This window comes from Pseudomassariella vexata (assembly GCF_002105095.1).
Source record: "Pseudomassariella vexata strain CBS 129021 chromosome Unknown BCR38scaffold_1, whole genome shotgun sequence".
Lineage (NCBI taxonomy): Eukaryota > Fungi > Ascomycota > Sordariomycetes > Amphisphaeriales > Pseudomassariaceae > Pseudomassariella > Pseudomassariella vexata.
Window position 1 is genome coordinate 2,374,825 of NW_024467956.1, and position 17,510 is coordinate 2,392,334.

At 49.9% G+C, this 17,510-nt stretch overlaps 6 protein-coding genes across 6 annotated transcripts; 3 read left to right on the forward strand and 3 right to left on the reverse strand.

The window, feature by feature from the left end:
• The first annotated feature begins 359 nt into the window (after positions 1–359).
• Positions 360–767, forward strand: BCR38DRAFT_417321 (uncharacterized protein). Its single transcript, XM_040859149.1, has one exon. It carries the CDS (start codon positions 498–500, stop codon positions 675–677), a length of 180 nt encoding a protein of 59 aa, XP_040721133.1. The 5' UTR covers positions 360–497; the 3' UTR covers positions 678–767.
• A 941-nt stretch (positions 768–1,708) lies between these two features.
• BCR38DRAFT_417324 (uncharacterized protein) lies at positions 1,709–2,588 on the reverse strand. The gene has a single exon (XM_040859150.1). The coding sequence runs from the start codon at positions 2,364–2,366 to the stop codon at positions 1,809–1,811; it is 558 nt and encodes a 185-aa protein (XP_040721134.1). The 5' UTR covers positions 2,367–2,588; the 3' UTR covers positions 1,709–1,808.
• A 3,048-nt stretch (positions 2,589–5,636) lies between these two features.
• On the reverse strand, positions 5,637–5,933 carry BCR38DRAFT_330350 (uncharacterized protein; the record flags this gene model as incomplete). Its single annotated transcript, XM_040854951.1, has 1 exon — positions 5,637–5,933. A coding segment is annotated over one exon (297 nt), but the record flags the coding sequence as incomplete, so codon positions are not given.
• Positions 5,934–7,227: 1,294 nt separating this feature from the next.
• Positions 7,228–8,536, reverse strand: BCR38DRAFT_329517 (uncharacterized protein; the record flags this gene model as incomplete). Its single annotated transcript, XM_040854889.1, has 2 exons — positions 7,228–8,257; positions 8,331–8,536. The coding sequence occupies 2 exons, from the start codon at positions 8,534–8,536 to the stop codon at positions 7,228–7,230; spliced, it is 1,236 nt and encodes a 411-aa protein (XP_040721136.1).
• A 4,947-nt stretch (positions 8,537–13,483) lies between these two features.
• Positions 13,484–15,431, forward strand: BCR38DRAFT_480053 (DNA polymerase beta; the record flags this gene model as incomplete). Its single annotated transcript, XM_040863233.1, has 3 exons — positions 13,484–14,378; positions 14,438–15,179; positions 15,227–15,431. The coding sequence occupies 3 exons, from the start codon at positions 13,484–13,486 to the stop codon at positions 15,429–15,431; spliced, it is 1,842 nt and encodes a 613-aa protein (XP_040721137.1).
• A 1,052-nt stretch (positions 15,432–16,483) lies between these two features.
• On the forward strand, positions 16,484–17,052 carry BCR38DRAFT_454049 (uncharacterized protein; the record flags this gene model as incomplete). Its single annotated transcript, XM_040861667.1, has 2 exons — positions 16,484–16,518; positions 16,635–17,052. The coding sequence occupies 2 exons, from the start codon at positions 16,484–16,486 to the stop codon at positions 17,050–17,052; spliced, it is 453 nt and encodes a 150-aa protein (XP_040721138.1).
• Between the last annotated feature and the right edge of the window lie 458 nt (positions 17,053–17,510).

Sequence of the window (17,510 nt, forward strand, 5' to 3'; positions counted from 1 at the left end):
TTATGGGAGCATGCATCACTTGACTCGTACAGAGACAGCAAAGAGGATTCAGTATGGGAAAGGCGTCCGGGAATATATGTTGGGATGCAATATCTACTTGGACTCACATCCTACACGGGCCAGTAGCTACACTGCTGTGGCATGTTTAATGAAAACTAGCGCGCGCTGTCGCTATTCAGCAACCTCTTTTTTGTTCAGTCAAGGCTTAGTTTTAGTTGGCTTGCCATTCTCGGCTTCGCAATTGTGAAACAAAACAGATGGAGAACGATTAAGGGACGCGCTATGATAACCAACCAACACCCCACTTGCCAGTATAGTACATTTCCCATTTGGCATCTTGAGGTAGATCTAGATTCGCTCTGGTGTTTCGAGGGCCAACCTTAAATTGCCATCTGACTTCTGTCAGAAAAAGGACGAGAGTTTGCCGTGGGTGTCGCAGAGTGGCAGTGCGCAGGCGCAGAGACAGAAAACTGACGGCTAGCGCACGTTACAGCAGCATGTCTCTGCGCTTTGGCTCTGGCCTTGATATGCAGCAATCACCATCCATGGTTGTGCTAAATGCCCCTATAGGTATGAGAAACCTTGGGACTGACGTGACCCCTGAACATACTAAAGTAACGACGGCGGCCTGCCAGCCCGTCATGATGGCACCTACCCTTGGGTATAACACAAGGTAGTATTCCCTCAACAAAAGTCCTGCCTGGTTGGAACATTACAATAAATATATGTTGCTGCAATTCCAAGTCTGAGCAGAAAGATGGATCGATCGACACCAATTAGCTGTTGTATTGGTCACATCTCTCTTTTTTCTTTCCTTTTTGGATAGGGTCATGGAGATGCGCGGGCAGATCTCCCATAGCCCGATAACGGCCCAATGAGAAAACATCCCGGTACCCGCAAAGTAGGGTCGCCCCATGAAGAGAGGAAACCCCTCGGCCACCCCTGGCTCGAACATTTGATGGAGATCAACGGCAGGGGGATGGATCCAAACATTGGGATCTTGTGCAGCCCATAGCCCGGGCGCCGACACAGCGGATCAACAGTTTTTTTTTGTTATGGAATCGAGTGCAGTGTTACCAATCAATTCATCGTTTGCTGTGGTGAATATGGAATCGGAAGCGTCCGCACGCAGCATAACACACACACTTATACACACAGCATGCTCGTAAGAAACATCATTATTTTTCACTTTCCCCCAGTTGCCAATCATAATGCAAGTACCAAGACACTGCCTGTCCTAAGAATTATTAAATATACTCTTGTATCCTTTTCTCTCTTCAGTATCTTATTCAAGCAGGGCCTGGTCTCACTGATACTGTCAATGGCCCTGGCCCTGGCTCTGGCCCTGCCCCAGCTCTTGTCCCAGATCCAGCAGACATTTTGGGGGGTGATAGAGGGTTCTGGACCAATCGTCAAAACGACCTGGAAGGTCTTCCCTTGTCGTCATAGATTGTCACCACTTGTTGATTTCACGTAAATTCGCTGTTGCTGACATTGGTTTTCGCCCAACTGCCGACCGTTGCGTTTCTGGCCACTCTCAAGAAATCAGCTCGTCCATGCCTAGGTATCCGCATGGAACCTGGGCAGCACCAAGATACCTGCAAGATCCCACAAAAGACGCCCCCCGCCACCGGTTATACCAAAACCGCCAGGGTTATTTCATGATTACTGAGCAGCAATTTGGACCCCTGCTTTCATGCCATTCCCTGTCACAATCCTACAAATTTTCCTTGTTGTCCACTATTCCGCGCTGTGGCCTTGCCGTGCTCTTTCCAATCCTGTCATGGTGGTCAAGGGTGCTACCATTGTCAATATATTAGAGCTAATACGAAGCACTCGTTCCCAAGCCTTGGTTGCTTGCAAGGCCAGATACTAAGGGGTATGACCGACGTTGCGATCCGTGGGAACGGATCGAGTGAATCCCGAGTGAGGAACTTTAGCTGGGTACAAAGTACGAGCCAGGTATGGAACCCCTCCATTCGGTCGCTGGCAGTTGCACGACCAGGATAAGTCTCTATCGGCACGGTGACGGCATGATGAGCTTGATCAATCATCAGTGTTAGCTTGCTACCACATACCACACAGTTGGGTCGTTGCACCCATCTTATTCTCTCTTTCACTCTTTTCTTTCTCGACTGTGCCTCGTCCTTGCAGCCAACCCAATCAGCTGGCTGGCTAGCGTCCAGGCATGAATACATTAAACTGACCATGCTGAATACCAAAATCAGCAGCGGTTGTGCTACGGCCCCTGGTCTCACCGTCTCACGGTCTCGTCTTACCGTCTCACCGTCTCGAGGATTTGGGTAGCTTGGTGCCCGACTGTTGGGATGGGAGTCGCCGTGGTACCAGGACTTGGTACGATGCATCCAGGGGAGAGTACGAAGTGAGTTGTTCCAGGGCTGGAGTCTTGGCCCATCTGACGACGTTCCCGATATGGCACTGCATGGAACGTCCAATCGCTCGGGTGTCTGCAGTGTCGTACCGGCCGAGTCCAAACAGATCTCTCCGTCGCCCGCGCATGGCGGGTGTTGTCGTACGAATATGCGCAGGCAAGCAGAATTCCCCAAAGTGGCCACTTGGGGGCAGGGTGGGGGGGGGAGGGTTCACTTGTTCTTGGAGTACCCCCTGATCCCTGAGTCCTACCTTTTGGGTAGCAAACAAGACATGCGTTATGGCTATTTGAGATCGACATCTGTGGACCCATCTTAACAGACATCATCGGTGCAGGTCAGTCGTGGATGAAATGACTGATACTAGAGTAGCATGGACAACACCATTAGAACATGAACCAAGTTGGTATGCAAGGATCCGGACGTGGATTATCACACACGCCTGAGGCCCCGAATTGATGCAAGATGGCCGACGAGAGATATTACAGACTGGGAGGGGGGATAGAACCCGAAGTCGTTTGTTTGGATAGATCATTCACCTGCTAACATGCAACGGGTGCCCGCGTCCCCCGTCTCTTGGTTTCCGTATTTGTACGGGAAACACGAGCTCGATGAGTCTCGTATCTCAAGCACTGCGAGCCGTGGCGTGTCCCCAAGGCAGGACGAATGACTTCGACAACGCTGAGTCCTCGTACCTTCTACGTCGTGTTTCCCCACGCTTCCCGATCCCAGAGATCTGGCATTGCACTTCGGCTATCGTCCTTACCACTACTATTGGAAAGCAGTCCCGTTGGGCTCTCGGTTGGGCGTCGAACCAAAGTGTCGGGACCGTCTCTCTCCCCATGCCGCTAGCCAGCCAACCGCACATGTTCTTGTCAACGTCTCCCACGACCCCTCCTCCCCCTCCTCCCCCTCCTCCCCCGTCTTCCCGTAGTTTCGTCTAGTCGATAATGGTAGAAAGTGGTTGACCAACTTCGGGCCCGTTTTTACCTTTTCCCCGACAGAACTCAGTTCTCTGTCTGATGTTTCTTTTCTGCTCCTGTCACCGTCACCTCAAAGTTTGGACGGCCTGCCAAATGGAAATCGAGAACGCAACTAGTTCCGCTCCCCAGGAAATAGTGGCGGTCGTAGGAGAATTGACTATTAAACTATCCAACCCATGCCGATTCCAATTGACTTCATTAGACCACTGCAAGGTCCAAACACGAGCTACATCTTCGGTTGAGCTACAGTTGACTTTAGAGCTGCCACCATCTTTCTTGGTCAAGTCACACATGCGTATGCATCACTGAAGCCTGTAATGAGGGTTGGAGCGAGAAAGAACGATGTTATTTTGTTATGATGAAGCATTCCTCAAAGTTATACCGCTCCTTTTCTACTTACTCGTTGTGATGTCATCGACCTATTGCGTCTATCCCCTTCCCACTTCCATTTTGCTCACTTTGTATGTATGTCTGTCTCACCGTACAAGTGTGTGCAGGAATAGCCGTCGGCTTTGGCCGGCCACGAGTTCTGGTCCAGCCCTTAACCACTACCATCTCGATTGCGCCCAGTGGCGCTCGAGTACAGGCGCCGCGCCACGCCATGAGGCAATTCCGAAGTTCTATGTAACGGCTCAAGCCACCGTAGTCGGTATTCTTTCGTGATTCTTATTTGGTGCACTCCATGAGGTTGCCATCAGTATCGGGAGCGCCCTGGATTAAAACCACGCCGCCGTGGCTGTATACAAGCCACCGTGGTGAGCCATAAGCACTTCGTTATCAAGCTCCACGGTGAATATGGATGATTCCAAGTAATAGCTACCAATCTGGACGCCCTAAACCCTATGTACTGCATTTCCCATTCAATGGTGGCATCCTCTGGACCTTGACTGGCCGACGATATACAATCGACCATTCGTTGAACCCTCCAAGTGTCTGCAAGACACGAGCTTCCCGGCTGAGGAACGGCTGCGTTTACAGTTGGAACTCTATAGATACATTGTCCAAAGATTCCAGACAGCGTATTCAACACCTGCCAAGCTGCAGGCTTGAAGTCTCAAGTAGTGGATCAATATCTCAATAGGAGCCAACATCAAACCTTTGCGCCAGACTCCCGTTGGCTGCTTCTCGCTGCAGCTCGAGCGGCTGCAATCTGGGCACTGGTCTGTCTCTGTATGGGCTGCTTGGGTGGGGGACTCATTCGCTCGGCATGAGGCTCCGAGATGAACCCAAGACTTTGATCTTTGATGATGGTGTTTTTGCTGCTGGTGGAAGTGGAAGTTTGGCTATGGAGGGCCGAACCTTCGTCGTCACTCCCCGGTTTCCCCAAGTGACAGGTCCTCCTGCTACTAAAGGCGTCCTTGTCGCCTGAACGTGGCCGACGATTTACAACGGTGCGAGGTGCCGCCATTGTGGCGAGTTTGGTCATCTCCAGCGCAGACCTCGATGACTCATCAAGACGCTGTTGTTGCGAATCCTGCTCATATCGCCGCAACCCTGTCTTGGCGACAGGTCGGCGAGGCTCTTCCATGGGACCATCTGTAGCCACTGGATGATGTCGGAGGCCTGGGTGAGGCGCCGCGGGCAACATATCGTCACCTGGAACAAAAGAGAAGCGGCTGCCTGAAGAAGCAACGTTGGAGATGCGAGGCTCGTCTGGCGTCTCCATCTGGCTTTTGGTTAGGGTTCTGGACACTGTATCGTGCCGCGTCTCCTGGCCATCGGTTGCAGCCAGGTGTCGCTGCTGCAAGCCGTCACGCTGGTCGGCATTTTCCGTATGCCCTCCTTCAAGTACAGTAACGTCGGGCTCGCCGTCCGATGACGAAGAACTTGAAGTAGTAGAACTGGCCACGGATACTTGCACCTGCCTAGGAAATGGGTCGCCTGTCGCGGAAGCGACGTCGCTATCTTCACCTAGCAAGTAAGCATGCGGATGCCGCGCTTGGCGTCGTGTTCTAGGCGCAGCCGATGCATTGGCGGCGGCATCTTTTTGTCGAAATCTTTCACTGAGCATCAAGTCGTTGTGTTTGTTGAGGATTTTTGCTCCAGCACTTGTTGGTTGCGTGTCCGCACTGTCCGTCGACGATGCGTGCACCCTGTCAATGTGCTCGAGGTGTTTCATGACGTCGTCGCCTGACGAGGATGTCTTGCCGAGGAAGACTGGAACGTCATGATGTGCATCGGATTGCGAGCTGAATTGGTGCTGGCTAGAAGCGGCGCGTAGCTGCTTCAACTTGCGAATGAATTGCCTCGCATCAGGTTCTCTTCTATCTACTACGCTTTCAGCCCTGGCTAACGCAACCGTCTCTAAACCATCGCGCGATGTCCTCGCAATGAGAAGCTCGAGTCTCTTGATCTCGGCCTTGAACTTTGCCTCCCGCCTCGACCACTCGTCGGCCACCGTCTTGAAGTCCTCGAGGCCCTGGTTGTGGGACTGTCTGGCCTTCTCGCGGGCTGCATTAGCGTCGTCGAGGTTCTCCTGAATGCCGTTGAAGCCCTCGATGAGGTGGAGAACGTATGTGTTGTACTCGACGGGGATGGGCTTCAGCACACCGTTGGTCATCATGATGACTTGAAGGGCCTCTACCATCTGGTCGAGAGATGGATTGTGCCAAATGCGGTCATGGTCATTGACTAGTAGGTTGGTGGTATTGGCTGGAGTGAGTAGTTCGGGCGAGAAGGACGCGCGACTGTTGAGGCTCAAGTAACTCGACACTCGCGAAGGCGTCGGTCGTCGCTGAGCCTCGACTGGCTCCTGAACACTTGCACGTTCTGAGGAAGTTGGCGAACGTGGCACGACCGGTGTCCGCGAACGCTGTCCCAGTCTTCCCAGCCAGCTCAAGTCCGCCATGGGTTTCCTGGCTACTTCATTCAATACGTACCTCCGCAGGGCCACGCCTACTGCTCACAATGCAGAAGTTTGCAGAAGGAAAAGGAGAACAGTTCCCAGTTTCCCACGTCGGAAGGAAGAAGCAGAAAAAAAAGCTGCGTCGTCGCCAGCAGGATGACGGATGAAGGAGTGAAATACCTTGTGCGGTGACGGTTATAGCAATTGCAACTCTACCTAGGTAGGTGACATTGACGTTCTAGAAATGGCACCCATGGAATTGGTAAGTTTGGACTTGATTCGATACAGAATCAAGTGCAAGGACCTTCTATGAGTTCATGGGAATTTGATGGGTATTGGATTGAATAATGGGTACCTAAAGCTACTCGGAGTGGAAGGCGCGTTTGCGGTAGTGCCTTCCCCGTAGATTTCATGGCCTATTACTAGCAGAGATACAGATGCCCTGATGCCTACTTAGTACCTGTGTTGACCACTTTGCCATTGGGAGACCTTAGAGCCTATGCCAAAATCAAAGAGCCAAGCCGGTATACACAACCTTTGGAGAAGAAAGTCGTGGTGTCACCACCAGTCGCGTCAGCAGTAGATACTGACACCTTGGATGCAATCTGTAAACCGCAGTACATTGCGGTATCATATCTATAGTGGCCACCGTTGTGTCTCTGCAAGCTCCGAGGTAGTTACTGTGCGAGGTTGACGGTAAACACCAACTTGGCGCTGGGCTTTCAGTCGATTTTATTCCCCGCCCATCCCCCTTCTCAAAAGAATATGAGAAACAAACAGGGGCAAGCGGCACATCTTGAACGGCAAGTACAGCTTCCAGAACATATGGTGACAAGCACTCAATGAAGCATGCAAACAGATTGCCAAAGAAAGATGTGACATGACAAGTAAGTTGACTCAAAAACAACCTAATGGATTTCTTTCTCATGTGTGGTCAAAATATCTAGGGTATCTATGCACCTCGGGGTCTTGACCCGAAGGCACAAGCACTCAGCATCGAGATGCCAAGTTATACGTCTTCGAAGGCCATATCTTCATCTTCGCTATCGTTCTTATTGGTAGGCTCCTCGACCTTGACCTTCTTTGCTGCCTTCTCGTCCGAAGCTGGCGTGTCTGCGGCACTGGTGTCACCACTCGAGGGCCCTCGTTTCTCGGCCCCTGTCGAGCTCTCGTTTGTCGCTGTGATGTCCTCAAACTCCTCTTCTTCCTCATCGTCTTCCTCATCCTCATCGTCCTCTAGCGCCTTGCGCGCGGCTTCGGCCTCGGCCTGCCTCTTAAGGGTAAGCATCCACTCGTTGAGGTCTTCAGCATCTTCGGCAGTCAAGTCCTCGTTGTCGGCTTTGGTGTCATCATCCTCCTTCTTGAAAGAAGACGCGCTGGCGACCTCGGCGAACGTGATCCCAGACACTGTGCTTGTAGTGTGCCACTCTGGCAAGGCGTTCTGCTGAGCAATCTTCTCTTTCCTGATCCTTTCAGCCTCCTTCTCCGCTTCGCTGGGGCCGTCAGCTGCGGTGATGTTAATGGCGATGCTTTTGGGTCCCATATCTGCCAATCCCCGCACGGCCGTTGGCTTAGCCTCGGTTTCTACCACGGTGGACGCGGCAACGCGGTTGGTGGCATCGCGCTCCACTGGGCGAGCTGCTGCCAAGGCCGCCTCGAATGTGTTGTCGGGAATGAAGACACTGTCGAGCTGTGGCAGAAGATCGGTGATAAATTTCAGCTGGTTGTTCAATCGCGTCGACTGCACATGACCTCCAGACTGTCGCTCCGGATCGTGAACGAGGAGACGACTGCAACGATGGCACTTGAAGCCCTGAATTGACCAGCTGTCCAATACCTCCATCGTGGTCCATTCTGCATTGCAGAAGGAACAAAAGTATTCCTTCTTCTCTTGCGCCGGGATTGCGTTGCCCTGTACGGCCTTGTCGAGCGCGTAGACCTTCCATTTTATGGCATCAATGGCTTGCCGATAATCGATGTAGTAGTAGGTCCGGTTCGTTGGACGTTGCTGGCCTTCTCGAAGTTCAGGCCTGACATGACTGCGTCAAATCGAAAATAAATCAGTTCAAAAAGGGCATTAAGCTGGATAAATCCGAGGGAAGAGCATCATACACCTGAATGAAGCGATCCTCCTTCAGTCGACCGCAAATCTTGTGGAGATCCTTGGTGTTCTGGGACATCAGATAGGCCAAATCATCGTCGCGTAGGGCCGAGTGAATAATCAAGGCATCGACAATCACGATATGTCTTGTGTCCACGGCTCTTGGATCGTAGAAGGCACGAGCTACCGACCGCACCAGAGTCTGTGCCAGATCCATGACGGCGGCGGGGTATTTATGGGAAAGGTATTCGAAGGGGATGGGACGTTGCGCAGTAGATAATGAGATTGTGTAGAAATCCGTGTCGCGACGGAATTCAGCGTAGGATTTGTGGCTGAAAGAGAGATGTGCAAACCCGTCACGGACAAAGCCGAGAGGAAGTAGAGGGTCCTATTGGAAATCGATGCAGCTTGCAAACGTGACGAGCATCCCCATTGTTCGCGACTCCCTGGCGTCGGAGAAGGCTGTATATCGTAACTACGACGAAGTCAACACAGGCCTAAGCTGATGCTTCAAGTCTGCGATCAACACCCCAGCATATTGAGCTCGAGGTTCTCACGTATAGTACGAGACCACCAAAAAAACTAGTACGAGTCAGTGGTGCGCGAGCTAAATACCCTTGCGCACTTCTTTGGATGCTGACAGAATTCCACGGTAATGGTGAAGTCCAGTTGATGTTGTGGTGGCTAATTAACTATCGTCAGAATGGCAGGGGCAAGTCGACACTTTCGTTGTAGGCAGCCGTGGACGCAACGGGCTTTCTCAAGCTCCGTTTCCGCCATTTGGATCGTCCAAGTCATCAAAATTAACTACAAGCTAACCGCATTGACCACCTTTTTGCATTCACCCCTATTTTGCAGGGTTCGACTAAATTAACCTAAATACTTCGTCCGCATTTATTATATCAAAAAGTCGGCTGGTGTAGTTGGTCACTTCGCTGGTAAATAAGTCCCGATTTGAGCCTCACCCACTTGGGTCGGTGACGAGTCGTGGGTTCAAATCCCGCAGCTGACACACAAGGGGTTTTAGTCAACCCTTACGGCGCGCTGCCCACCTTGTTGACTTCGCCTACCCAGCGATAATAGGGAGATTGGTGCAGTTTAGGATTACGAGCATCCTAGCCAGTCGACCGTCAAGCACTACGTCGGCGGAATATAACTCGACAGCCGGTCCAGAATTCGAATCGTTAATCCGACCCCTTATCGGACCCCCTCTCGCCGCGATTCTTGCGAGCGTCTAGACCACGTTACGGTCTATCCACTTGAGTGTATGGTTGAGATGTATACGCTCGACGAGAACCCCAATTAGCAGATACTACGACTTGTCGCGACAAAAAATAGTCGAGCATCTTCTGCACATCAGCAGCATCCCACCCCTGAGGACGAATTTAAGTGCCACATTACCACGCTTATCGGTAGTTCAGGCAGGGGTTGTAGCATAGACTTAGGGAGGGACAGGAGGTTTAGTAGTCGTTTGGCTACAAGTTTACCTGTATAACCGCCCGACGCGGCTTAAGGGCCCGCTATATCATCTATAGCCCCTTAAGGGAGTACTTGTAGAGGTACCGAGGGTTAACACCTACGGCGTATTTAATATTATTATTTTATTTTAATACCTTGCTAAGATCTTATCTTATTTCACGTATATATTAAGGTACTTTTGTTGCCCCTATATATCTGCTTATGCCTGTTAAGGCTATTGTTCCTATCGTTTACCTACTAAGGTGATACGCTTAAGGATCTATTAAGGCCCTTTTCTTCCCTAGCCTACTAAGGCTCTAGTTGTTAGTACCTATTAAGGTACTTATTATTCTGATCGGAGTAAGATAGCTTCGATCTTGTTATTCTTTCTACCTCCCGGATAGTAAGGTCTTGTTAAGGGTCTTGTTGTCCGTTACTATTGTCATCACACCTTGAACCTTCGGGCATTGACTGCCCGTCGTCAGTTGATGCGAGTGCATATGGGGTGCGAATTGTTGTATTGGAAAAGGATGACCAGGTCAGCTATTCTGGCCTGGCAGAGCTCTTTTATAGCTCTTATCTATCTTATCTATAGCTATAGGGTAACCCCCCATGGGGTCACGTATCATCAGTATATAAATATTAGTATACGAAAGCGTTTAATCAGTCAGTACGCGATAGATATACTAATATATCTAAGCTAGAGTTCCTCTATTATCGAAGATATACGTAAAATAACCTTTCGGAGAAGTACTATCTAATCAGCCTTAAGAAAACCTGGTATTTAGCCCTTTTACCCTTATCCGATATTATAAGAAATTGAGGTACGTATACTAAAAAAATCTTTACTATTATCGCTATCTTTATCCTTGTTATACGAAAGTACGCCTACTACTCTCCGTTAATTCAATAAGATAGCTAGTAAGATCACTAATTATATCACTAATCTAGAGCTTAGTGTTAGTCTAGATCTTACTAATCGGCTTAGTCGCTTCGTTCAAGGTTTGCTCGTTAACGCGACTGAACTTATATAGACTAAGCGCGATCTTAGCCGTACTAAGTACGCCTAACGGATATTAAAATAACGGCGCGCTACGAAGAACAATCACCTTTAATCTAGTAGAGTTTTATCGATTATAAATGGTAGAGAGATAATGAAAAACAAGGTCGAAGATAAGGTAACGAAAGTATAGCGAGTTAGATAATTATTACTAAGGACTACGTACTAACGTCACCCACAGGTCAATGCCCCACACGGGTCTTTGCCCAACTTTTCACGACCTCCCAACCTTTAATCTTAGATAGATCAACAACAACCCGTATTCATCCAAGAAATTAATCAGAATTCTTTTCATTATCTGTTTCTACATCTGCCTGACAAGTTCGCGCATTATGTCCAGTTCCTCCGCAAATGCCACAGCGCCTAGCACCCGTTGCCCTCCTCCTTGTAGGACGACTACTTCCACCCTCTTCCTCACTTTCTAAACCCGTATCACCCCTAATAGCCCGTAGAATTTGTGCATCTTCTATATTAAGTGGCCCACCATACTGGATTTGCTTGTTTTTGGTTCTGCGACGTTTTCTTAGCACATGGTTAGTCTCACGAAGCTCTTCGTTCTCGCGACGCAAGATAACATTCTCTTGCATCATTGCATGCGTAGCCTTTGCAATCGAGTCAATTGAATGAAGAATATGCGTCGGAGAGCTGTCTTGATGCCTCTGAACGCTATTCTTAATCAACGTTGACTGCGATTCGGCTTCAAGGGTGGTAGTAGGTGTCTTAGAAGTCCAAATAGGGGGTAGGAGTTCTGGGTCGGCAGAGGGTGTACGCGCGACTTCTGCGACATCCAGGGCAGATATAACCCTGTCGGGGTCAAAAGGGACAATTCCAGCTGCTTCGAAACCAGATCTGATGTTTTGTTCAGTAAAAGCAGCGCCAAACCCCTCCAAAAAACCGGCAAGGAAATCCTCCTTCGCAACGTGGGTATGATGCCGTCGCATCAAACTCTCAACAAACACACCGTACGCCCGTTTCAAAACACTAAAAGGCACCAAGTCGAGAGGCTGGAGCTTATGGGACGAATGGGCAGGCATAGGAAGGGTAATGATGCCATGGTCCTTGCAGTATTGTTCGAAATCCATCGAGTGATGGCTTTCGTGACCGTCGAGGATCAGGAGGCGTTTGACACCCTTCGTACGATCGCGTGTGTGCAGATCGAAGTGAGCTGCCCAGCTGAGACCAATATCATTCGTTGTCCATCCGTTGTGGGATAGATCAACGACCCAATTGCCCGGTAATGTGGTGTCGCGATACCACGAAGCGAGGTGAACTTTGGCCGCGAAGATGATGTACGGCGGCACCGCCCAGCCTTGGGAATTGGCCGCCTGAATGACAGTAACCCATTCCCTATTGCCTTGCTGGGCTTGCCTAGGCCTTCCACGTCTTTCGGTACTCGTAACGACCATGCCGGTTGAGATCATGCCCATTAAAAAGCCCGTCTCGTCAAAGTTGTAGATATTCTCCGGCTGGATGCCGTGCTTCGCTATTGTGTCCGCAACACGCTTAAAATAACCGCGATACGCGACAGGATCTTCGCAGAATGCCCGCTAGTAATCGATTCGACGATTTAAACGCGTCCGGAGGTCTGGTTGTCGCCGTACGAAGCTCGAGGCCCGGTTCTTGCCGACGGGTGATGCTTCGCGGTCGCGTCGGAGGATATTCGCCATTTCTTCAACGTATCGAAGCCGGGGAGGAAAAGTTCGCGAATCTAGCTCAATTACGCGTCGGGTAATCGTATTCTCTTCGGTTTCGGTCATTTTCCGTTTGGACATGTTAGTAATGTGTAATGGTTGTACGCCTTCGTAACGGCGCTTCAATGTCTTATGGTCGACTTTGAAGATTTTACCAAGCTTGTTCCAACTTAGGTGAGGATCGCGTCGTTTAGTTTGGATGGCTAATTGAAGATTAGCTTCACTAGATTTGCGTGCCATGTTGTGGAAGGGAAGAATTGTATAAGTAAAGAAGGAAAGTCAAGATTTCTTGAAAAGTTGGGCAAAGACCCGTGTGGGGCAATGACCTGTGGGTGACGTTATAGCTAAAGAGTCGTTTTTATTATACCGTAAAAGAAGCTAGGAGACGACGATTAGTAGGCCGACGAAAGCTAGCAGAATTTACCGAAACTGGTTCTGTATTACGGTTATTACGCAGATTTTGATCTAATGTTGAAAATACTACTATTTTCTGGCCAAATCGGTGTCCAGCACCAACTTACGTTGATGAGCTCAAGCGAATCCGTAATAAGTGGGGTGTGGCACGGGTAGTTCATCTAAGCAGAGTTCAGGCGTTATAGTACCTCATAGATGTTGGCTAGACTTCGAAACTCGCTCTTCAATTCATATTAGACCCAAAACACTGAATATTGAAAACGCTGGCAATAAATTGCACCCCGAGCCCACATTCACTTTTCTATTTTTCCTCGCCGTAGCCCGTGATAGCTGCCTGCATATCTACCTTAGAGCCGCTTATTTCAGCAACTACATTCTGACACGTACCACTGTACTCTGCTTCTCATCTCAAACCTAGGAGGAAACTACTTGTGGACACCAAACGCTGCTGTAAAATCTGCTCTTACCAAGTGTGGACTTGCTGATTCACCATGAGCCAATCAGTTTTCTGCGCAAAGACCATGCCTGACACTGAGTGAAGATGTCTCGGCTTGACTTTCCCACCATTTTCTTACTCCCAACGCACATTGAACCTCACAAGCTTCTAGAGCTCGAGAGTCAAATTCCATCGTTGACGTACAACATCAGTGAGGCGGAGGTAATTCTAGGCTGCATCAGCAAGAGGCAACGGGCGATATTTGAGCTGAGACGACTCAAGCTCACCATCAAGGAATTGCCACTGCAGACAAACAGCAGCGGACTGCCACCAGCTAAGCGTCGAAAAATAACCAACGACCGTGCATCTAGCACGACTTCAGACAGTGATGTCAACGAGAACTCTACAACTCATGCCCAGCAAAAAGTTGCCAGTACCTCTAATTCGACGACAGCATCTTGGGATCCTGGTTCTTATGATGCAACGGGTCATGTCGTTAAAGTAGTCAAACTGGCCTGGTTTACGGATTCAGTAGCGAAAGGGATGGTTTTACCAGTGGAAGACTACACCATCTACAAAGGCCTGAAGGAGGCACGGTCTATGGATATCTCCACCCCTCCAAGGACAGTGGGTGTCCTCGAGCGTGCCCGAGACGACGATGACACTTCTCCTGCATCACAGCGTGTGACGCACCATAGGCAGGCCGCCAGCACCCAACGCACAAGAACATTGGTGCTAGAAAATCGGCTAGCACTGATACGGGAGACAACCTCCGAGCATGACATAGATCGGAGTTTACTACCAATCCCAGACTTTCTCCATAGTATGTACTCTTGTCAACGGTCAACTCCCATCAACCCGCCAAACGACGCCTTCATTGAGCAGCTTAAGAAGGTAAGAGTTCTGAGGACGCTGAACGCCGACAAGGTTGGCGTTCGCGCGTATTCGACGAGCATTGCCTCTCTTGCTGCCTATCCACACCTGCTGGTCAACGCGTCAGGTGAGTTGTTGAGATTCCACGTGATGATAGAGGTCTTAATCGGGCTAAACAATGCGCAGATGTTTCCCGGCTTCCTGGCTGCGGCCCCAAGATTGCCGAGCTTTACCAGCAATGGAAGAGTAGCGGCTCCTTGGCTGAAATTGAAAATGCGAACCAAGACCCTAGACTCTCGGTTCTCAAGCGTTTCTACGACATTTGGGGCGTGGCGGAGACGACAGCCCAAGACTTCTACAACAGGGGCTGGCGAGATTTGGATGACATTGTAGAGTACGGCTGGGAGAGCCTGACGAGAGTTCAGCAGATCGGCGTCAAGTATCACGACGAATTCCTGTCTGGAATCCCCCGTGCTGAGGTCGAGTCAATAGCACAGATGATTCTTAAGCAAGCTAACAAAGTACGTCGGGGCTTCCATATGGTCATCGTCGGTGGATACAGGAGAGGCAAGCAGCAATGTGGGGACGTGGACGTTTTGTTGAGCTGTCCTGACGCGTCAGCTACACAGGACGTCATCGAGGAGATTGTCGAAAGTCTCGAAACAGACAAGTACGTAACGCATACCCTGTCACTCAGCACCAGGAACTCGGAACGCGGACAGGCACCACTGGCGTGGAAAGGGGAAGATAGACAGGGCTCCGGGTTTGATACCTTGGACAAGGCTATGGTGGTGTGGCAGAATCCCGAATGGGACAGGGCGTCTGCTCCCAAGAATCCAAACCCACACAGACGTGTCGACATCATCATAAGTCCTTGGAAGACTGCCGGCTGCGCTGTCATTGGTTGGAGTGGAGGCACCACTTTCGAGTAAGTTCATCTGCGCCTATCTAGTCATCCACTGACATAGTATACAGACGGGATCTAAGGAGATATTGCAAGAAAGAAAAGTCACTGAAGTTTGACAGCAGCGGCATAAGAAATAGGATCGACGGCGCCTGGGTCGATTTGGAACACGCTTCCAACGGAACACCAGCACCCGACATGTATACTGCCGAGAGGAGAGTCTTCGAAGGGCTTGGGTTAAAATGGCGGCCTCCAGAAGAACGGAATACGGGATGAAGTGCTCGTAGATGTTTCCCCACTCGCACTAACGGCGTGGTACTAGATAGAGTATTGACAGCTTGGAGGATCTACACGAACCGCCTATAAACTTTATATATCAACATGGATATGTAAAACGACCTGCTTGGCTGAATTATTCAAGGGAACCTAACATTTAATCTGATATCTTCATTCTATAAGGTGTATCTTTCATTACCCAAAATGGACAGGCCAGCCTCGGAGAATATATCTGAATGAATCATGACGCAGGCTGCCCGGCAGTCGGCCTTTGCAAATACAGCGTCCAATTCCAATCAATGTTAAGCTTACTAGGGCATTCGGCTTCGTTGTATTACAATAGTTCGTTACATGGATCTCGGTCGAGTTTTTGTCCGATTGGAGCTCTCGAGTGGACAGGAGAGCCTTCGAAGGGCTCGGGTTAAAATGGTAGCCTCCAGAAGAACGGAATACGGGATGCAATGCTCATAGATATTTCTTCACTCTCACTCACGGCGTGGTACTAGAGTAGTAACAACTTAGAGGATCTACACGAACCGCCTATAAATTTGATATATCAACATGAATATATAAGACGACACGCTTGGCTGACGCTTGGCTGAATTATTCAAGGGAACCTGATATTTAACCTGACATCTTCATTTTTTACGGTGTATCTCTCATTACCCCGAATGAATAGGCTAGCCTCAGAGACTTTATCTGAATAGATTGTAGGTTATGACGTAGGCTGCTCGGCAGTCGGCCTTTACAAATGCACCGCCTAATTCCAATCAATGTCAAGCTTACCAGGAGCATTCGGCTTCGTGGTACTACGATAGTTCGTTCTGTGGGTCTCGGTCAAGTTTTTGCCCGATTGGATCTCTCGAGTGGACAAGGTGCCTGCCTCACATTCTTGCTCAAGCTGGATCAGAGTGGAATACCCTTACTACCAAGCGCGATAACAAGCAGATGAAGCCTCGCCCTGCCAGCTTTGCATTTGTCCCCAACCCTTTGTTCGGACTTTTTCACTTGAACTCAACTAGGACCACCACATCAATAACACAACCTGCATAATGACTTTCGCACTGCAGCTCCCAAGTGAATACGGGTTAGTCCATAATGCCTTCAACTGGATAGGCGTAAAACACTTCATTGACACATCTACCAACCATCATCCTGAAATATACCAAGTAATTGGAGACTAATGACAATGCGTCACTACAGCTACGTCCTGACGGTGGCCTCGGCCTCGCTTTTCGTCAACACGTACCATTTCGTCCTCAGTGGGAAGGCACGCACAGCGAGTGGCCTTAGATACCCCATCCCGTACGCCGCCGCCGAGCACGCCGCTAAGGACCCGGCTGCGTACAAATTCAACTGCGTCCAGCGTGCCCACGGCAACTTTGTCGAGAACTACACACCTTTTCTGGGCGCCCTGCTCATTTCTGGCCTGCGCTTCCCCGTTGCCAGCGCCGCCTGCGGCGCTGCCTGGGTTCTCGGCCGCGTTTGGTATGCAGCAGGGTACATGCGCAGGGGTCCCGAAGGTCGGGTGAACGGCTTCCGCCTGTCTTTTTACCCAGATCTGGTCTTGAAGTTTCTGGCTACATGGACAAGCGTACAGATGGCCATGGAGGCGGCATAGATTGATTCCCAAACGACAATGGAACTATATGCATTAGTGTCTCAACGAGACTTATCTTTCCATCTATATCCGCAAGTTCAACTTCATGGAATGTGCAGTCTTTGGGAATGTCATGTCCCGACTCTAGACTCATGGTCCCGGACTTTCAAGCAAGTAGTTCGACTTGTCACCTCTTTGGAAAAGCCACTAGTGGCTGAAGCGATGGGCTGCGTCAGAATAAAACCTGGGTAGCATCACATCTATGGCTCCCACCAAGAGTATGAGTCTTACCTACCGGTCCCGGCGCCAGCCTCCCACGCTGCAAATGAGTGCTGCTCATGTGAAATCTATGTACGCTGTTGTCGCATTTGCAGACACAACCCGCCAGCTTTGTCTTCCTTGCCCCTCTCCAAACCCACAGAATTAGACATCGAATCGCTTATTCACGCAGACCAAATCTAACTTTTTGATACATGAAT